The following is a 23,067-nucleotide window of genomic DNA, read 5'->3' on the forward strand; positions in this document are numbered from 1 at the left end:
GCCTGTTTCCCATTTTCGACAAGTAGAATTCTAAAATTTTAGAACAAAACAAACAATTAACAATGATGTATTCGACAAGGTCTTCAAAGTTTAACAACCAGACCATGCATCTTGTATTGTTTTCTGGTCCATGTCAATAATGACTAATTTTTTGATAATTTTGTCATCTGGAAGTGAAAGTTTTTGTTGTCATATAATTCATAATAATAATCCTCTTTTGATTTTACACAAACAGCCCCTCAATTTATACTTAAAGAATTCATCCTAAAAATATAATTTATCATTATTTGCTGTGTGTGTTTGCCACATTTGTGCAGTCTGCAGGTTTTGGAAACCTGCTTGGAATAGTACTCATTCATGACATTGAGGTACAGTGGCAGCTCAGCCTCTGTGCTAATTGAGACACTCTTGCAACTAATTAATGGCTGCTAAGTAGTTATTCAACATGTGCACGACAAGCTGATTTCCTCTTATTTGACTTTGATTATCACACTGATGTGATGCATTGATGTAAGAATGCGGACATATGTGCTCACATGCTGATTGTGCAGCTGCCTTTTTATTACCGTAAGCATGCAATTAATTCATACCCGCATCACCTAATTGTGGCAGTGCAATGTGATTGCTAAACGGCCAATCAAGATGTAATTGTGCGTAGGCTTTAGAGGAGCTGATGTTTTGTTTTAATGACCTTCTAGCTTGAAACAGCCTGTACTCTCCCTTTAGTTGCTCAAATGTTACTTTGGTGGATGACATCTGGCATGGTGTCTGAAGTGTCTGGAGGTTCCTGATATTGTTCTCTATTGTGCTTTTGGAAAGGCTTCAGTGAAAGCCCTGTAGTCAAAGTGCCTAAAAAATTGCCACACAATGGAGCTTCTCTTTAAAACTACACAAGCTGGGAACATCATGTCTACGCTCTTTACTGATCAGGGACATGCGCAGCTATTTTGAAAAGCAGGGGCTTAAGTGAGGGGAAAAAACACTTTTTGTAACATTCATAAATAAACAATAGGACAATTCTAACCTCTTTCAGTATCATTTTACTCACAGCATTATTGAATCCAGCAGATTTCAAAATATTTGGTGACAAATAATAATTAGTGACAAAGATTTGTTTTGCCTTTAGGATTTAACATGCATTTGAGTGTGTGTGTGTGTGTGTGTGTGTGTGTGTGTGTGTGTGTGTGTGTGTGTGTGTGTGTTGAAAACACCTGCTTTTGACAAAAGGACACATTTTCTTTCAGAGGGAAAATGGCTAGGGCTCAATCACAATGTGCGCACACACTTATTACTTCCCACGCAGCAAAAAATTGTTGAAAATGCATTGAAAAGATGTCGCTCTTGTATGTCCAAAAAACAATTGATACGTGAAAGTCTAATGGAAATATTTTTCAAGTCTTTTAAAAAGACATTCTTTTCATGGTGGGACAGTGAAGGTCGAAAAGCTGTCTTTTGCAAGTTGCTGAAATGATTAGTGATGGAACTCTGTCTCTCCGTGACTTGTGTTCCTATATCTTCCTTTCCATGGCACTTGAGCAGTGAGCAATACAGTGCACACAGTTTTTTTTTCTTTGTTTTTTTTTTTCTGCACTTGTTCCACTGGTAAATTCAATCAATCATATTTTATTTGTATAGCCCTAAATCACCGAAGTCTCAAACGGCTTCACAGATGAAAAGAGGTCATATCGAGACTTCTTTCGAAAAAAGAAGTCATACAGAGACATCTTTTCGGTGTAAGGTACACAACAGTATCCCCTGTCAAAGCTCCCAGAAGGGGAAAGAAAAACTCAAAAACCCCAATGAGGGGAAAATCAGAAACCTCCAGAAGGGACCACAGGTGGGAGGAGCCCCCTTCCAGGCCCACAGGTTGAAGTGGATGCTGCAAATAGATACACATTTCAGACAAGTACAGGTAAACAATATAGATTACTGAAAACATATTGTCCCATATAGTGCAATGATGACAAAGCCATTGGGCAGGAACCATCCCAAACTGGACCGCAGACGGCCGATCTCCTAACCCGCGATGGTCGATCAGCGCAGGGCCAAATGGAGGTGGTCAAGTCAACCTTCACCATCTAGCTAGCCCCCTCTCCGAAACGGAAGAAGGGGGCAGGAAAAAAGAAAAAAAAAGAAGAAAGCTGCAGACAGGCCCAATTAACTAAATGCTTTTGAGTATAAATGTGTTTTTAGTCGGGATTTAAAGATTTCTACTGAAGTGGCTGCGCGAACTTCCATAGGTAGGGCATTCCATAGTACTGGCACGCGAATGGAAAATGCCCTTGATCCCGCTGACTTCTTTTTAGCCCGTGGGGTTGATAGCAAAACGGCATTTTGTGACCGAAGTTGTTGGGACGGAACATATGGTAATGCTAAGTTGACGAGATAGGAAGGAGCTAAACCGTGTAAAATTTTATAAGTAATTAACAGCACCTTAAAATCACATCTCATGTGTATTGGAAGCCAATATGCAGGTCAGCTAGAGTCAGAGTAATATGATCGAACTTTCTCGTCCTTGTCAATAGTCTCGCTGCTGCATTCTGTACAGAATAGAGCTTTTGATGCAGGACATGGGAAGTCCAGAAAACAAAACATTACAATAGTCTAGGCGCGACGTAATATATGCATGTATTGATGTTTCAGCACCGCTAGGAGAAAGAATAGGGCGAATTTTAGCTATATTGCGAAGGTTAAAAAAAATCGCTGTTCTTGTCATGTTATTAATATGTGTCTGAAAAGAAAGTGTTGAGTCAAATATCACGCCGAGATTTTTTGCAAAACTACTTTGGGAAATAGTACAGTTTTTCCAGGTTCAACGTGCTATTCTTAATCAAGTGCTGATGATGAGCAGGGCCAATAATTAACATCTCTGTTTTACAAGGGTTGAGGAGCAGAAAATTGGCAGACATCCATTGTTTAATCTCGGCAAGGCAGCCCTCCAGTATACTGCACTTGCAAGGATCTGTTATTTCTAAAGACATATACAGTTGGGTATCATCAGCATAGCAATGAAAACTAATAGCATGTTTACGTATAATATTACCAAGAGGAATCATGCAGATGTTGAACAGTAAAAGTACTGACCCCTGTGGGACACCACATGAGACGAAGAAAGATTCAGAGATCGCATTGCCATAAGAGACACTATGCGTCCTTCCTAGGATGTAAGATCTGAACCAAGAAAGTGCTGATCCCGAGATATCAACACATGATTTAAGATGTTCTATACGAATATGATGATCAATAGTGTCAAATGCGGCACTAAGGTCAAGCATTAATAATATTGATGAGATGTTGGACCAAAGAGATGGTCGTAAGCTTCCAGAGAGGCCGCACCCAACACCCCCACTGAGCATCGATGATGCTGCAGTGGAGAGGGTGAGCAGCACCAAGTTCCTGGGGGTGCACATCAGCGATGACCTCTCCTGGACCACCAACACTGCATCTCTGGCCAAGAAAGCACAGCGGCGTCTCTACTTCCTGCGCAAACTGAAGCAGGCAAGTGCCGTGCCACCCATCATGACCACATTCTACAGAGGAACCATCAAAAGCATCCTCACCAGCTGCATCACCGCGTGGGGCGGGAGCTGCACTGACTACAACAGGAAGTCTCTACAACGCTTCGTGAGGACAGCTGAGAGGATTATTGGTACTCCGCTCCCCTTCCTGCAAGACCTGTACAACACCCACCTCGGTCGCAAAGCTGTCACGATTGTCACAGATACAAGCCACCCTGCACACAGTCTGTTCAGCCTCCTGCCCTCCGGAAAGAGGTACAGGAGCCTCCGCTCCCGCACCACCCGACTCAGGAACAGCTTCATCCACCAGGCTGTGAGACTGCTGAACTCCCCCCCCCCCCCTCCCACCTGTGAAACTGCTGAACTCTCTCTCTCTCCACTCCTCTCTCTCACATTCAGCCCCAGCCAGATGAAACACCTAGCTGGCCCCTCACCTGAACTCAAACTTTACTCATGCACTTGCAAAATCTGCACAGACTTGCTGCTGCCATGTTTATTTATAATTATACTTCTAATGCACTAGCGATTACACTTAGAACTATAACAACTACCTCAAATGCACACAACTGGGACAACCACAGCCAGAGTTGTCCTGCTTTGTCTCGTACTGTTGGATTGTCTTGTCATATCTGCTACTTATGTCTTGTCTTGGGGTACTCTTGCCATACATGGTTTTTCTTATTTAGTTTTTAGTTTTAGTTGTCAGTTTAGCAACACTAGGTAAAGTAGATCAAACATACTGCACTTTACATTACTATAGATACTGTAAGTATCTAGTTTTTAGGTTTGTCTCGTCTTGCACACCTGCACTTTGTTATTGTACATGTAAAACGCAGAGGATAGTGAGAAACGCAATTTCGATTCCTTTGTATGTTGAGCACATGTGAAGAAATTGACAATAAACTTGACTTTGACTTTGACTTGACTTTGAATCCATGGCTAAGAGAAGATCATTCGTCACTTTTACAAGGGCTGTCTCAGTTGAGTGGTTGGCCCTAAAACCTGACTGAAGGATTTCAAATCTATTGTTATGTATCATGAAATCGCAAAGCTGTTGTGCAACAACTTTCTCAAGAATTTTGGCAATAAATGGAAGCTGTGATACTGGTCTATAGTTACATTTTCAGGATCTAGGTGAGGTTTCTTAAGTAATGGCTGAATGACTGCCGTCTTAAAAGCTTCATGTACAATGCCAAAGGAGAGTGACAGATTGATAATATTCAAGACAGATGACCCTAAAACCGGGAATAAGTCTTTAACGAGTTTGCCTAGAAGCAGGTCGAGCATGCAGGACGTCGGCTTTGCTGCATTAACCAGGTGTGTAAGACACTCCAGGGATACTAAATCAAACTGGGACAGGGTAACCAGACTTTCTTGAACCTGATTGTCCGAACTAGCATCAACAATCACAGCCGAGGGGGTAAGTGGCGCTTGCCTTTTTTATTTCGTCCCTTATTAGCTGAATCCGCTGAGTAAAGAATTGCATGAAATCGTGTGCTGAATGGAGGGAACTATGATTAATCTGCTGCTGTTGCGTTCAAATCAATATTTTGAGTTGTTTGTATTAAGACTAATCATTTTGGAAAAGTAATTTGTTTTTGCTAACCTAAGAGCCTCTTTATATTTCAGCAAGCTATCGCACCAGGCCTGACGGAAAACCTCGAGTTTAGTTGTTCGCCATTTACGCTCAAGTTGTCTACTTAACAATTTAAACGTACGGGTTTCATTCGTAAACCACGTAGTGTGCTGCTTCGGATGAGTTTTAAGTTTCAACGGCGCAATAGAGTTTAGGGAATTTAAAAAAACGTATTAAAATTGCTCGTGAGGTTATCGACTGAACCAGTGAAAGACGGAAAGGCAGCTGTTGCGAAAGGCAGTAGTTCAGAAAGTACAGCACTGGTTGATGAGTCAATTTCACGACTCTTAAAGCCTTGGTGGTGGTCAATAAAACCACACTGATCTAGGACTTCAAACGTTATAAGATAATGATCAGACATAGCGTTAGTATACGGCAAAATTGTGACATTTGAGGCAATTAGGGCACTGGTTAACACTAAGTCTAAGATATTAGCATTCCGGTGTGTTGCTGCTTTTATTATTTGTGTAAATCCAAATGCATCGATTATTGCTTGACATCCTACTGTAAGTGGCTCCAATGGGGAGTTCATATAAATATTGAAGTCACACATAATTAATATATTATCTGTATGAGTTATTAATTCAGCCATAACTTCAGGGAATTCATCTAAGAATCCAGAGTATGGGCCGGGAGGACAGTAAATAACTACCACATAGAATGCTGGTGAGGAGCTCGATCACATAATGAGAGCCTCAAATGTCTTGAAGGTGTGATTAGTGCTCGTGCTAAGTTTAAGATCAGATTCTGAAATTAGGGCAACAGCTCCCCCTTTTTTACAAGGACAGGCAACGTATGAGCCAACAAAGTTTGTGGGTGAGGCCTCATTTAATGATAAAAAATAATTTGGTTTTAGCCAAGTTTTGCAGAGACCAAGCACTTTAAAATTGTGATCTGTATTAAGATCATTTACAAGAAGGGCTTTTGAGGGGATTGATCTAATATTTATGAAGCGGAATTTATTCTATTCTGAGTCTTCATGTTGGTAGTACTAATACTTAACAAGATTTTGATGGCTGGGCCTTGGTTTGTATTTTGAGTAATTAAAACCTCGTCGCAATGTTAGTAATGTAGGTATTCGATTGCTGAAGGCTACAGCGCACGTATTAATATTAATATTCCACCTAGGTACTATGTCACTAGTCCGACCCCTGGAAAACCCAAATTTAGAAAAACACATAAAAAATGTTTTTCAACCATTCAGATGTTGTTGTAGGAGGCCATTGGAGAAGAAAATGAAGTGTTTTAAATTTTTTGAAAGTTTTGTAGGTTTTTACAGAAGTGTTGTAATGTTGCAACATTGGGAGAGAGGGGGAGCAGAATTTCCTGTAGTGTGAACTCATTGTCGGAACAACAACAGAGAACAAAGGACACATTTGCAGGCTTTTGCTTTTGTCCCAGAACATTATAACTTAAGAAAATACAGACATCATACAGCCAAAACATACAGTACACATTGTCACACATTGTCATACAGACAATATAGACATCAAAGTCCAGCATCATACCAGAGATTCCAGCTCTCACCCACACTTTGAACCACCATGGGTGTGGCTTCCCTCGCAGGTACTGCTTGATGCAGCTGAACTTCCCCTTGAAAGGAATCATCATCTCATCCACAGAATTATGCTCTTCTGGTACCACCTGCAGGCATTTCTCTCTGAATGATTCAAGCCAGGTCTGAGTTTCCAGAGTTTGTCCATCTTTTCAGTGTCCGACACTGTTAAATTGTTCACAAAATGTAAGCTTGTCAACAGAGATTGGAATCTGTTGCGTGGCATCACATCAGCAACAGGGGGATACGTATATTGTTCTCCCAATACATACGGGTTCCCACCATTTGTACCAAGCCCATCCCTTATCAACAGCCAAGACAAGGGACATGCACAAACAGAATTTCTTTTTTAGAAAGTCCTTTCTTAGGGTTAGGGTTAGGGTTATGGAAAACACAGAAGAAAAAAAAAACAGGAGTGTTGAAGGTAGTTAAAAATCATTAAAAGTTAATGAAAAAGATCAGATATGGCTCTATATTTTTGCAAATTAGATTCTCTTTCATAATATATGTAATGCAATGTCACGCTAAGGGATAAATGTAGTTGTGTGTTTAAAGTTATATTGGGGAAATTTTAGTTGAAGTTCCCCTCAAAACAGGGGTGTTTTGGCTATCACATTCACCCAATATTGTAATGTTGCAACATTCACAAAACAAGCTCTAAATAAACTGCAAGGCACATTTTCCATAATAGCTACATATCTACATGTTCTAGACACTGTAATAAACACAAAAAAAATATTTAAAGCATTTAACTTACTTCTATGGGATAAATCCTGTCAAGGCAATTGTAGGAATGATGCTCGATCAGAAATCTGGAGGTTGTGTGACTTCTTGACCTCGGGGCACGCCTTATATACAAAAGTGCGACCCAATAGCATTGTGGGATCGAACAATAGGACCCAATGAGCATGTTAATGTAGTTGAACCCCAACATTATATATATATATATATATATATATATATATATATATATATATATATATATATATATATATATATATATATATATATATATATATATTATAAGTAGGTTTTTAATGGACAACAAAAATTGTTGTAATTCTGCAACTGTGGGTGTGTTAAGGAGGCACAGCTACTTTCCTTAATCAACAAAATCTCAGCAGAAATCTTATCACTAGGGGATTCAGCATTAGGTGTTGAAACAGTGTGTGGATTGCAGTGACCTAGACTAAGTATGCTATGTGCGTTGTAGCAGTCCGTAACCGCCTAGTGCCGGTTACCATTAGCCTTAACGACTCCACACCCGTTCTAGCAGGCTCGCTAATCACCTGCGACCCGGCATGCTCTAAAGTGAGAAGTCATGGTTTGGGTTTGGGCTCAAAGTTCGGTTCCCATCGCACAGTATATAGAGACATTCAAAAAACTTGGTCTTGGATCATGAAATCCTTGAATTATAGTTCCAGTAGTCCCCGAAGGGCTGCCTTAAGTTCTCATGAGGACATTACATTTACCTTGACTGGGGTTTAATCTTCAGCCCTCTTTATTTGTAATGAGTGGTTTTAACCACTGGACTAGTACATGCAGGGTGTCCTGGGATGCAAGGCCTTCAAGATTCAAGATTCAAGAGATTTATTGTCATATGTATAGTTGTACCACACAATGAAATTCTTATTGTGTTCACTTCCCTGAGCAGCAAGACTGCATTACACAATGGAGCAATAAATAAATAACTGTAAATAGCAATAAATAATAAATAAAGACAATGGTACTAATAATGTAGTGCAGATATCATGTAGTGCAAATTTTTTAGTGCAATATATTGTTTAAGCATGCAGTAGGAGGCAGATTAGGTTGTGAAGGATTTGTTGAGAATCGGGATGGCTTGTGGTTAGAAACTGTGTGCCAGTCGGACAGTTCTGGCCCTCAGGCTCCTGTAGCATCTGCCTGATGGCACCATTTCAAACATATTGTTTTGTGGGTGTGTCTTGTCCTGGATGATGTTGCCTGTTCTCTGCAGAACCCTGGCGTGATAAATGTCCTACAGTGAGGGTAAGGCTGCTCCACAGATGCGCTGTGAGGCCCTGATCACACTCTGGAGAGCCTTTTTGTCTTGTGCCATGCAGTAGCCATACCAGATTGAAATGCCACAAGGCATAATGTTGTATGAGAAGGTTTGGACACACTGATCATTTTCAAGATTTTCCTTTATAAATCATTGGTGGTTCAGATCAGCAATTTCAGTAAAATATATCATATAGCAGATAAACACTGTGATATTTGAGAAGTGAAATGAAGTTCATAGGATGTACATAAAGTGTGCAATAAATATTTAAACAATTGTAGGAAGGTGCATAAATTTGGGCACCCCAACATAAAAATGACATCAGTATTTAGTAGAGCCTCCTTTTGCAGCAAAAACAGCCTCTAAATTCTTCCTATGGCTTCCAATGAGTGTCTGGACTCTTGCTGAAAGTATTGTCTTCTTTACAAAACATTTCCAGTTCAGTCAGGTTTGATGGTTTCCGAGCATGGACTGCTCGCTCTAAGTCACCCCCCAGATTTTCAGTAATATTCAGGTCCAGGGACTGAGATGGCCATTCCAGAACATTGTACTTGTTCCTCTGCATGAATGCCTCAGTAGAATTTGACCAGTGTTTCGTGTCATTGTGTTATTGGAATATCCAGCCTTGGCGCAACTTCAACTTTGTCTCTGATTCTTGAACATTGTTTTTCAAGAATCTGCTGATACTGAATCCATGCGACCTTCAACTTGAACAAGATTGCCAGTACCTGCACTGGCCAAACAGCCCCAGAGCATGATGGAACCACCACCAAAGTTTACCCTGGGCAGCAAGTGCTTGTCTTGGAATGCTGTCTTCTTTTTCCACCAAGCACACAGCTCCTTGTTATGTCCCAATAATTTTAGTTTCATCAGTCCACAGCACCTTATTCCAAATGAAGCTGACTTGTCCAGATGTGCTTTTGCATACCTCAAGCAACTCTGTTTAGGGCATGTGTGCAGAAAAGGCTTCTTTCTGCCATATTACTCTCCCATAGAGCATCTCCTTGCGCAAAATGAGCTGAATAGTTGAACAATCCACAGTGACACCTTCTGAAGCAAAATTATGTTGTAGGTCTTAGGAGCTGGTCTGTGAGTTGAGTTTGGCTGTTCCTACCGTTTTTCGCCTCTACTTATCTGAGATTTTTATTGGCCTGCCATTTCAGGCCTTAACTCGAACTGCATTAAAGTGCCTGAAACTAAAAACAAACAAACAAACAAACAAACAAACAAACAAAACAACAAAAAAAACCACATTTCTCATTTTATCGAAATTATACGTCACATGACAAAAACAAAGTATTTTCTCTGCGATCATCCGCACCCCTTCTGGCATCGCTTTGCGCTCCCCCCAGAGGGGCCCGCCCCGCTATTTGAGAAGGACTGATGTAGGCCATGGGTCAATGAGCTTGTCAAATAAATTTTTCTCCCCACTATTAGCGCTAAAGGTATTCAAATGAATAAAACTAAGGTGCCCACATTTACGCACCTGTCTACTTTTGAATAATTTTTTCACACTTTCTGTAAATCCAATGAACTTCATTTCATTTCTCAAATACAGTATCACTGTGTTCATGATATATTTTACTGAAATTGATGATCCGAACCACCAATGATTTATAAAGGAAAATCTTGAAAATGATCAGGGGTGCCCAAAATTTTTCATACCTCTGTGTATGATACTGCGCTCTACAAGCAACAAGACACCACCCTTCGTTACCCTTGGTGTTCAATTGTGTGACCACTCCAACCAGGGTCTTGTGCCAGAGCTTTGCATCTGTTCAAGCCTGTTCAACCGCTTTCTCAGCCCTCCATTTCCTGCCAGTCCTCAAGTGGATCCTTGCTTTGGCCACCTTTGGATCACTTGAGACCCTGTAGTGAACCACTTCTCTGATTCTGATGACTTTGAATTCTTCCTCCAAGTACTTGAAGGGCTGTTGCAGTTTGTTCAAATCAAATCAAATTTTTTTTGGATAGCCGAAGTCTCAAAGGGCTTCACAGGCGAAAAGAGGTCATATTGAGACTCCCTTTGCAAAAAAGAAGTCGTGCAGAGACTTGTTGCTGTTACGATATAGAGCAGGGGTGGGCAACTCCAGCCCTCGAGGGCTACATGTTGTCCGGAGTCCTGCATATTTTCCAGTTTTCTCTCCCTAACACACCTGATTTAAACCATTAGCTCATCAACAAGCTCTGCTGGAGCTTGAGAATAATCCTAATCATTTGATTCAGGTGTGTTTGAGAGAGAAAGCAGGAAAACATGCAGGACACCGGCCCCCGAGGCCTGGAGTTGCCCACCCCTGATATAGAGCATTGCTTCTCAGGCTCTTTGGTAGTCAAACCCAGAGGAATACAATATACCGCTTACACTTCACCAAAACATAACACTTTTAGACATACGTGATATGCTTATTCCACTTGCCCAGGAGGTATAAGTACACTATGTGCTGCTTATGCTGTGTGCCTTAGCCCACAAGGGGGCAGTGTGGTGCAAGAATGTAGCTAACAAATATAACGTCTAAGAAAAGACACAAAAAATACTGTGGCAAAACTACTGTACAATAAAAATAATATGTCCCTTTGATTGTATGCTTTTTAATGAACATTTTGTGATGATGCCACATTTTTGCTAGAATCGTCATTATTTGAACATTTCAGGAGTCATAGTATCAGGCGAATGAGAGTACTGTACAGTACTAGTATCGCAAATGTGACAGTGTGTGGGTGGCTTGGATTTAACTAGTATTTTTACACATTTAATGTAGTCCGGCTCACCATCTATGCATAAGGTGACACATAACCCCATTAAGTTTATTAATAAAGGAGTGTCATATTGGCATATGCTGGTTTCCTTTTTAAAGTGTTTGGAAGGATTGAGATGAATTTGGCATCCTCCTTGTGAGTTATTAAGAATGAATGTGTTATAAAAGTGTCAAAAACAAAACAAACAAACAAAAAAAGGCTACATGCAGGAATCTTCAGACTACAAGTCGTGTTTCTTGTAATCTTATAGAGATTTTTTTTTTTTTTTTATTCCACAGATAAAACTGGCTAACAAATACAGCTCTTCAGATGATCAGGTATGCATCGCGGGCCTACCACAATTGGAGAGTGCAATTATTCCATTTATATTTGATGGTGAACAGGCTGTTTGACAGCAAGAATACTTATGGATTAATATAAAACACAGCACTGATTGTTTGCCACATCTATTTCTTGTGTTACGCTACTCTCGGCTAGCTGTAATTATCTTTGCTATTTAAAGCAAGTGGTAAAGTGGTATGTTTGGTTTGATGTATACTGAAATACTGTAGTTAGTTTTTCAATGGCATATGTGTGGAATGTTCAAAATACCACATTATAGCAGCAGGATTGTGCGTCGCTACTAGCAACTTTTAATCCCCTACTAGCACGAGGGCCAAGATAACATTTCTCAATTGAGTTAAAAATGATTAAGGCAAGCAATAAACATAACTACACAGATTTTGCAATTGTAGTGTTTAATTGACATTGAATGTGAATCTCCTTATCATGCTGCACTGTTGACAGGTACCAAAGTCAATTAACTCAAAAAACTGAAAATGCAACCAGTTCCAGATCCACATTCCATTCTGATTGTAATTTAGAGGTCACAATTCTCCATAAACCAATCAATGACTGTGTTCTTGCTTTACAATCTCATAAGCAATGTGGTGAATATTGGCCTCCTCATGAAAGTCTGATACCGAGCGTGAGTAAATAAGGGGATTGTTATCCTCTTTATCTACAGATTGTTTACATGGGCTGGGCTTGTGCAAAATCAGAGGCCAGGACTACTTCTCGAAAAGCAACTTTCAAGTTCCTGGCACTGAGAGGACAATATTTTCACATCTTCAAAAGTCCACCGGTAATCAATATGTAATCATTTTCCTTTTTGATGAACCCTTAAAACCCATTTCAACCCATCGGACTCTATAACTGAAATACTACATTGTGTAGATGAAATGTGTGCAATGTCACATGTTTAGAGAATATTATCACATGACCAGAGCAGATTACTTTGTGGTTGCACTTGGAGAGAAAGATGACAGCCTCAAAGCTCCCAAACAAAAGGTCGGTAAGTATGTTAAAATAAACATAGAACAAAGATTTTTCGTACAATTGATCTTAAATATGATATATGCATTTGTACTTACTTAAATTGGTTTGGTGTGTTTGCACGATGAGTAATTACATTGTTGTGACCGGTCATAAAACATACCTTTTCATCAACTATTTAACTTTTTTTTTTAATGTTTTTTAATGTTATTGATTATTTCAAAGGATTACCGATGGCATATGATTTGGATGTCTTCATGTCCAGAAAAAAAATTGGGCTTAAATGGATTAATTAACAGTAATTAGAAATGCATTGTAGTGTGTACTTACTACTAGGGGTCTGGCTGTCTCATGATTGGATTCGATTCAGAGTGTGGGGTCTCCGATTCGATTCATAATCGATTTTTGATTTGCAAGGATTTCTAATTCAGAACGATTCAACTCAATTACTTAAAAATGATTTCTGCTTCAATCTATATAAGTGCAAAGAATCATCATACTATGTGATTTATTTTTGCAAGACAGAATAACAAAGGGATACAGTGCATTTTTTTTTGTTTTGATTTGTAAGGAGCATGCCCTTTTCCACAAAATAGCATATTGACAACTGCTATTTTTTAAGTGAACTATAAACTGTATAGCTTTTATAGTATAAAATAAGATGAAACAAAAACAGAAGAACAAGATACATTGTCGTTTCATATTCCGAAATATTATTTTATTAATATATTGATGAATATTATTATATTTTTCAATTGTTGCCCAAATGGAAACTATTGATATTTATCAATACATTTGTGATAAACAAGATAGATGTATGAACGTTTTCAAATGAGCAGCTAAGTTGATAGTACGGGTAAAGGTAAGGGGAAAACGTCAGGAGCATTATCAGTCACAATTGTTTGTAACATATTATTTAATACAGTAGAGACAGTATTTTTATTCATTTGCATGTACAGTATGTGAATAATATGTGTTTGTGAATTAATTTGGAGTTTGCATACATTGTTTTGTATTGATGATAAACTATTTGCTTTGTGTTCTGTATGAATATTTTTTCTTGGTTTGGTCATTTATTTCAATAGCTCATTCCTTAACAGCTAAGTGAAACTATACTTTCCTCACTGAGAACAGTATAAGCTTAGTCCAAGCGAGACAGCAAGCTAAACTCTGAAGTGATGATGCAAGACGTCCTCATAGTAGTTTGTAGCTTTTAATGCACATCTCAGCATCAACATCAGCAGAGTGAAACTAAAAATAAAGATGGTAACTCAAATCAGACATGTTTTTCGATAGCACACATTCACAGCAGGTGTAAAAGAGAGACTTAAATTAGCTGACAATTTGATTAATTACCTTATACGTCACTTTACCTTTTAAATCTGACCATAACCATTTAACAAACAACATAATGCATACAGGCCAGAGGCGGCCCGTGCATTTCGCACTTAGGCCTTCAGTGATTGGACCCCTCATGCACACAGGTACGCATGTAAACAGGCTTTTTTTCAGAGTATTTAAACATCAATACACCCGCATCAGCAATTAAAGCTCATCATTAGACGTGCCAAAACTCAGAATAAGTCATAAGAATTTCAAATTATTTGTCTACAAAGTTTTATGAAGTCCACCAAGAGCAGCCAAGCTTTAACAAGATTGTACGCTAAATTACAAAAGACACTTGAGCTGAGTTGGGAGGAAGGAACAGGACCCAAAAAATGCATGAAAACTGAGAAATATATGGCTCATAAGGGAAGTTTTAACAAGGAAATGAGGCAGGACCGAATGGGAGGAAAAACTGGATGGACAAAGTATCACCAGACAGGTGGACCAAATCAAACTAACGAGAACGCAAACAATAAAGGCAGACGCGAGTGGAACAAAAACAACCCGACAACAACAAAATCCAACCAAACATGACAATTGAATATGAATGACATAAAATGATAAAAACATATTAACTCACCCAAAACGGCTGTCCCCAAGTTAGTTCAGGACAAAATCCATTCTTCTTTTTTTCTTCAGAAAGACTTTTATAACTTGCTTGTAGAGTTTGTCTTCGCGTTTCATTACCAATAATAAATCCTTTTGTATTGACATGGACGCCAATGCTGAGAGTCGCGTCGGCAGTCGCTGAAGGCATTTTCTATGGGTCGATTGGCTATTGCAGCTGTCGAATAAAAATATGGGCCCATATTTTTTCTCACTTGTTCAAGTGAGTGCCCAAACGCCTCCCAGCTAAGCAGACATGAAGTCTGCCTGGCGATACACGTTAGCTGAATTCGAATTGGCTAAAAATTCTACTCTAAAGCAGCAGCACTTGTAAGAGTGTAACCATATGGATATAATATGACACGAAAATAACAAAATATGGAGAACAATTTGATATATAAAATGTATATATTTAGTAAAAATAAATGTAAAATGAAATTGAGTTTTATTATAGTTATTTTAATTATTATAGTTTATTATAGTATGATAGTGTCAGGTTATATTAGGTCTTGCTGGCCCTGACAGCCCACCACTGATACAGGCTTTGCCCCTGTAGGAGTTCAATACGAGTCTCGATCAGCACGGATTCTTCTTCCTTTTCCTAGCATATAAATACAAGGGCTAGTTTCAAAAAACGTCAAACAATACAAAGCAAATCCTATTTAATCATAAACAAGGACGTTATCGAGGGGTTTACTACTCAATCCGTTTGACTACAATTCATATTAAATATTTAACTTTGCAAATTAAGCCTGTTAAAAAGTGCTTCTCATAACGTTTACATCTTTTCTCACATATTTTTTTCTCAGCTCAACGCTGCTGAATGGGGTCAAGCAGAAACAACATATAACCTCTATGAGGTACTTTTCAAGGTTCACAAGGTATGCTTGGTGTTTAATTAAGTTGTTTAGTCAACCAAGAATGACAAAACTAAAATAGAGCCGATCAAATTTGAATTATGTTACGCATTTTTCACTCATACAAATTGAGAAGAAATTAACTGGGAAGGGGAAATTGAGCTAAATTGGCTTGATTGACTGGTTTCTTTTTCAATTTTGGGTCCTCTAGTTGCACAGACTTACATCATTACTGCTGAATAATTTGAATTAGAACAAGTTTTTCAGCTACAATACAGCTACAAAGTAGATTCCCTCCATTTCTTCAGACCAAATTACCAATCATCAATCATGTTCTATCCATCCGTCTATCATTATTGTCTACATGATCCAAGGGTTCAATTTCATTCATCCAAACGTTCTTTTTGCAGTGGTTGATGAATGAAAATGCTATTCCGTATGATGACGAATAAGCGTTAAACCCGATCAAACGGACAAACGCAGCAATGCGCTGTTCTCTTTATCAGGTGTAGGATTGAGAAGGAAGCCAAGTGCAATATCTCTTGGAACACGTACAGTATATGCGTCATTTTTACATCAATTATTTTGTATGTATGCATACTTGCAGTGGTCACCATTGAATTCAGCTCATAAGAACCTGGGGTAGTGGCCCTGTCAAGTTGCTTCCCAGGAGCCAGTTAACATCGGCGTATTCAAACTAAACATCAGATTAACTAGTGCCCCCGCCCCCGGTTCTGTGACCACTTTCAATTTGCCATGTTTAATGGGTATCTGAAAGTTGAGTTTTGCTTGTTATACTAGCTAACGACTTCTGATAAATGAACAAATGAAGCTTACTTCCCGCCTGAGTGCGCCGATAGTGGCATTGTGGGAAATGTGTATAAAACACCTGCGGCCTGCAAGCCACAGTAAGCAAGCCGGTTCTAACAATAAATCATTATCATTCCGGGGGCCATAAAAAAATCGTCTTGCAGGCTGGATGTGGGTCCCTTGACATATGTATTTGAGATGATCTTAACTAAATTCTCTCACAATACACACTGGCTGCAAGTTTTTTTTAGGTTATAGAACATATAGAATAAATCAAATAAAATACTGGTTGGTCTACTTACTATTCAACTTACGAGCTTCCAATGCGTTATGTAGCAATGGTCAAAATAATACATCTGGCCAACACTGAAAGGGTTATTGTTTGTGCTTCCAGCTGTGGATGACAGAGGACTGCTGGCTTCAGGCAAGCCTCCACTTGGGTCTGGAGAACTCGCTTGATCTTGAGTCTCTGTGCTTCAGCATTCTCATCAGCCATGGACAGAGCCACACCTTTCAAGTAGAGATGGCCTCTGACCTGGCTGTTTGGGAGAAGTCCTTCCAAAGAGCTGTCTTCTTGGAAGTGCAACGAGTGCGAGTGAGTATTTTTAACTACTGTACAGTGGTACTTCTACTTACGAAAATAATTCGAGTTCATTTTGCCATAAACGCCCAAAGTTGTGCAGCATCCTTGTTTCACCAAGTTTATGATTGTGTGTATATGCTAGAAGCCCGCAATTAATAAACGAGTCAAATGGAATGCCTATCCATGTTCTCTAACCAGAGCGCTCGGCTGCAAACCTCGCCACTCTTATTTGAATCGGCTGCAGACATTAAGACATCATAACTTTTACACGAGCCTCCCCGTTTCCGTAACATTCCTGTGTGAACAAGGATGGACTTGGACATAGGTTCTGCTTGTTTCTTTTATTGAAAATAATGCCATAACAAACTGTTGTTAGGTGCAAGTTGCAACAGGCACTGGTTGCTAGGACCAACTGATGTCCACTCTCTTGCTTGTCCTGTTATAGTAATTGTGGGTAAGAATACAGTCAATATCAAAATGTACATCTGTGCGTCAAACCTCATCTTATGTGGCTGACAGATCAATCCTCCTCGAATGGTTTTTGGAAAAAAAAATAATCTTTGAGTTACAGTTTAAAGGACACCGCCATACTTTTGTCCATTTTGGGGAATAATAGTGTGTCTTATATTTGGGAAATTAATGTATTTCAAACCTTTTACCTACTTACTTAGAGAAATGTGTCATTTATATGTGGAAAACATGGTTTATGGAATACAATTGGTTGGTGACCTGTCGAGTTTGCATCCCGATTTTGGGCAAGACCTGAGATAGGCTCCAGCTTACTCACGATGAGGACCGATGAGGACATTTGGTTTATACTGAAGCTGGATGAATGGACAGATGAACATATTATTGCTAACTTCTTATTGAAATTCATTTTGCCGGTGTTAGAAGCAACTATATAAATAATGTTGTCTCGCAAAAAACTAATTCCCCTCAGTAATTCCTACTATAGGATTTGATAAACTGCATGAGGTCATCGGCCGCCAACTCAACTCTTCTATGAAGCTGATTTCTAGCAGCTTAAATTGCTTTTGAGGGTCAAACAATTTCATCTGACAATCTGTCACGGTCATGGAGTGGGAGTTCTCAGCTAGTAGATGTCAGTGGAATGGTCCATTTCAGGCTCATAAGCTTCTCTTAAAGAGTCTCAAGCAGGATGTATTTAGCAGCTTATAACCCAACCCAAATTACTTGCAACAGACACACAGAGAAATGTTTTATAGCATGTCCCTCTCATGCGTATACTTTGGTCTGACATATCTAAGGAGATTTTCAGCAAAGAAAAAAAAAAAATCATCTGGTTAATTCCCGCTGAAGAATGCTTTCCAATTAGTGAAGTGCTAATGCTTTGCCTGAGTTTAACATGGGGTGACAGCAAGAACCTAACGACTACCGTGCTTTTTTTTTTCGTTTGTTTATCCCTTTTGCAGCTGGAGGCTCTTTTCTGAGTGGGACCTATTCCGTGTCATAGTCACTGCTCTTTCCACTGCAGTGGAAAAATAACTCAATAGGTGACCCAAACTAAAAAATCATATTTCCAAATTTGTAGGAACTCTCAAGCTAAGTCTTGTGACACACACACACAAAAAGAAAATCTTAAGGAACATTATGCATAATTACTTATAGAAAATCCTAATTTTGGAGGAAAAGATCACATGATGCACAGACAAATTCAATATTTAGACCAAGAGTATTCAATCCTTCGCAACACACCTGATTCAAGTTATCAGGATAGTTATCCAGATTCTGCAGACCTTGCTCATTATCTGATCATTTGAAGGAGGGGTGTTGCAGCAGGGAGGGGCATCAAAAAAACACTATTGAAACCGGTGATGCAGCAGGGAGAGGGTATAAAAGACACTCATCAAACCGGCCCTTGAGGACCACATTAGTAGACCCCGATTTTGTTTGTTATGGGCGTCTCGGTGCCGCAGTGAATAACACGTCTGCTTCACAGTTAAAGGGACCCAAGTTTGAATCAAGCTTGCTTCGGCCTTCCTGTGTGGATTTTAAATGTTCTCCCCAATCCTGCGCAGGGTCCCTCCGGGCACTCCTCCCACACTCAAAAAACACGCATGGCAGGTGAATTGGACATGCTAAATTGTCCTTAGGTGTGATTGGGAGCGTCATAAATGGTTGTTCATCTCTGTGCGCCCTGTAATTGGCCGGAAATCTGTTCAGGGTCTCCCCCGCCTACTGTCCAAGGCCAGCTGGGATAGGCAGCAACAAGTCTGCGATCCTTATGAGGATGAACGGCTCTAGAAAATGAATGGATAAATGATTTTGTTATGCTAGGTGGGGTGTTATGAAGTGAGTGAGTCAGGGAATCAGGCAAGGGAGGCAGGAATTCAGAGAAACTGCAAGATTGTTAGTTTTTGATAAAGACCAGAGGTGGACAACCTACATTTTTTTGCCGGTCCGTCATTTTTTCAAGTCAGGTGAAATTGTATTTTCACCCAACCTCCCGCCACCACAAGAGTGCAACATTTGACATTTTATTTTCTGATCCGTCATTCGTCAGGCGCTGTTCTAATTCTGTCTGCATTTAAAGCTTTAAATGACACTCTAATGGTGGATGTCCGTTCACAATTATAACTGCCTGCCCCACAACTATATTAAGATTTGTCTAAATTTCATCTGTCTCATACACTGCAAGTAAAATTAAGTATTGCTGAGGTTAAATTTAATTTAAAAAAAATCTTCAATCAGGGAATTAAAAAACTTCTACCTTGCATTTCCTGACCAAGAGTCAATCAGAGAAAGAATGCAAATTTGTTCTGCATTCCCAGGATGCGCTTATTGGCAAGAAACCTGAAACCAGGACTAAGAAAGGGAGCAACTACAACTAAATATTCAGTAAAGTAAGCTGTACAAATAATAAATTGAACCAACCCAGTTTATTCACTCAACTGAACATATTGCTCCACTGCTTGGTGATGTTGTAAAGTGACTATTGTAACATAGACTGCAGGTTGATTGTAGTTGGTATTGTAAAGATGCAGCTTTATGGGAGATAAACATCCAAGACAGTTGAATTATAGTTCAGTGAGCAAAAAGGGGCGTGGCGGGCTGACGGACATATGACGGACATCTGATTTATTGTCTATCCTGACGATTACGACACGCCGTTGTTTTTTTTTTTTTTTAGCATTCCCGTCACTTATTGGTCCATTGGCAAAACAGGCATCTGTTGGCAATGAACTGATGTACAGTCCATCAGTATTAGCAAAGTGCCCAATCCTGATAAAGACTAAATAATAATCATCATAAACAACTGAAATGACAGAGAAGACAAATGCAGGACCTCACATTTGACATAGCACAAGCAACCTATGACACTGCTCAGAGACTGACTGAAATAAGAATAGGGAGTTAAATGCAAACTGACAGGTAAGACAAAGAGGCATGTCGGAAGAAGGCACAAACGGGTGGGGAGAACTTGTTGGCTGATTCACAAGGGGAGCAGGGATGGAAAAATCTAAAAAAAATCACAGCATCATAAACCTAAATGATCTGGACCAATTTAATGCTAACACCAGAAAACAAAAGACACTCAGCCTAGATCATTATCATCAAGGACTTCCATTTTTATTTCCTTATGATTTGTATTTCCTTACAACATAACACAAGCTTTTTAATATGGTATATTCTCGTGCTGATACATCACTGAGTTTCAAGGTTCCGTTTTATCAAGCTTTGGTATACTCTACAACGACTCATCCAAATGAAAGTGTCAAATGCTGAAAAGAGTCAGGACGCGTTTCGGTGTGCTAGTGGTCATTGCGTACATTGAGTTGGACCGATTTGCATATCATATGCATTGGGTAGTTTTACTTTTACTCAAGTAAACAATCTGTGTACTTTGCCCATCATACTTTGCCCAGCTTATGTTTGGTGAAGGAATTGTCCTCCTTGTAAATGAGCCTCGTTGATAAACACTCGACAAAATTACAGTGGCTTGACAGGCAGCAGATTCTCTGTGAATCTCATTTGACTAGTGTGCCAACAAGCTAAACAAAAAAAGTTTACTTAACTGTGATATCACTAAACATTGTTTGACGATATTGATGTATTTGCACCACCATTTATTGGGATACCAACAATAGCTCCATACAAAGATTCTGGGATGTTTTTTTTTTTTTTTTTGTATGTTTTCTAAACCCAGAAGTCAATTGTCTGTTAGCTGCAACAGGCACTGGCTGCTAAAGGCAACTCGAGGTTGTCACGGCATTATTTTCAAGAAAAGAAACAAGTGGACTGAACCAGTGTCTGAGTCCATCCTTTTTTACGCTAAAGATTATTACTAAAACGGAGAGGACTATGTGGAACACAGATGGTGCACAACTTCGACTATACTGCATATTGCAAAATGAACTCGAGCTGTGTCGTGAGGGAAAAGGAAAAACTGTTTTGAGCACATTCAGTGTTAAACTGGCGTTTACTGACTGCTCACAATGTGGAAAATCTGAAACACACTTAACCCATGTAACTAACGGATATGAACCAAAGAAAATATGAATGAATATGAATTTACAAAGATCAGATTTATTTGGTTTTGCTATAGTTTCTACTTTGTTACCAAACTGTGGGTGCGTCCTATGCAGAATTTGATCCTAAAATTAAGGGTGCCTCCTATACACAGTGTATCCTATATTTGGGGGATTACGGTAAGTTGTTTAAGGTTAAGAACCACCGCCATATCTACGCTTGCCATCAGATGTCGCATGTACAGTGATTCCCACCGTGGGAGTATTTGGAGGGAATTAGAACATGTCTTTAATGTAACAGTAAGCCCCAACTATGAGTATCAAGAAGCAAGCGCAGTAAAAAACAAAATCTACCATTTGACACATTGCTAGTTGTTGTAAAGTTAGCTACCACCATCTAAGTACTTATATATTAAAGTTATGCTCACAAGTCTTAGGTGGAAATTTGTCTCTGACTATGGTTTGTCTATACACACCCTCTGTTTGGCTATTGGCATATTTGGTATTGTCATCCAAAGACTACCTGGCTGACATTCATGATCTATCTTTCTTTCTGTAATATTTGCTTCTGTAATATTTGTATTCTTGCCCACTAGACAAAAAGCTACATGTGCAGCAATCGTGGGAATACACTGTGCTTCACCATAGATTTTGATTCAGGGTTTGCCTGTTTGGATGGATCTTCAAATGTAAGTATATGACTCATTTGATGACATGCTGGTTCTGTCATTAAAAGCATTGCTTGTTGGAGGTACAGTGGAACCTTGATGTTCCTATATGCAATCTGACCTTGGACATGGTAAGGTCAGATTCCAAAATGAATGTTATATTCACTTAATGGGCAAACCTCTGTAATTAAAGATTTATTAATTATACAGGGACTGAAGTCAAGTCAAGTTTATTTGTATAGCCCTTAATCATCACAATTCTCAATTCTCATCACAAGTCTCAAATGGCTTAACCAGTGAAGAGAAATCACAGATAGCTATTACAAAGATATGTACATTAAGAGTTAAGGTTGATTTCACTTCCTTGAGAGCCATATACGTTTAAAAATAAGTTGATAAATTAACAAAACAATGAAACACTTAAAGGGATAGTATGTAAGATTTAGACCGTTTTTCATTACGGACAGCTGAAAGGGGTTGCATGTACGTAGCTATAACAAACATGACCGCCTCCAGAGAAGTGCCACCCCCCATGTATTATAGTGTAATGATAACCTATGATTATATTTAAAACATACTGTTGGTCATTAAGAACACATTCTTTTGCAAGTTCTTGAAATTCACAAACATTTAATTTATTCTTTTTAATGAAAAACGATCAAAATCTTACACACTCTCCCTTTAAGGATCAAAAAGGTACTAAGAGTATAGAATACCTCCGTCTCGTGAATAAATTTGTCTAGTGTTAGCTGCTGATGCTAGTGATCAGTTATTTGGACAATTTCTTAGCCTTATCGCATCTTCAGTCTCCATACCTTAGTCTTGGAGTCTAGTCATTGTTGCGTTTTTTGACTCCCGACGGCA

The 23,067-nt window shown here is 39.2% G+C and overlaps 1 protein-coding gene across 4 annotated transcripts in view; it reads left to right on the forward strand.

Moving 5' to 3' along the window:
- The window catches only part of sntg2 (syntrophin, gamma 2), a 63,831-nt gene that overhangs the window by 36,823 nt on the left and 3,941 nt on the right, over positions 1-23,067 (forward strand). For all 4 annotated transcript variants that reach the window (XM_088433905.1, XM_088433906.1, XM_088433907.1 and 1 more), the window contains 5 exons: positions 11,768-11,806; positions 12,496-12,612; positions 15,605-15,676; positions 16,857-17,057; positions 22,132-22,224. In XM_088433905.1, coding sequence (XP_088290031.1) covers positions 11,768-11,806; positions 12,496-12,612; positions 15,605-15,676; positions 16,857-17,057; positions 22,132-22,224 — 522 coding nt within the window. The remainder of the gene's footprint in view (positions 1-11,767; positions 11,807-12,495; positions 12,613-15,604; positions 15,677-16,856; positions 17,058-22,131; positions 22,225-23,067) is intronic.

The sequence above is a fragment of the Hippichthys cyanospilos genome, chromosome 14, assembly GCF_059441005.1.
Source record: "Hippichthys cyanospilos isolate Australia breed blue-spotted pipefish chromosome 14, RoL_Hcya_1.0, whole genome shotgun sequence".
Classification (NCBI taxonomy): domain Eukaryota; kingdom Metazoa; phylum Chordata; class Actinopteri; order Syngnathiformes; family Syngnathidae; genus Hippichthys; species Hippichthys cyanospilos.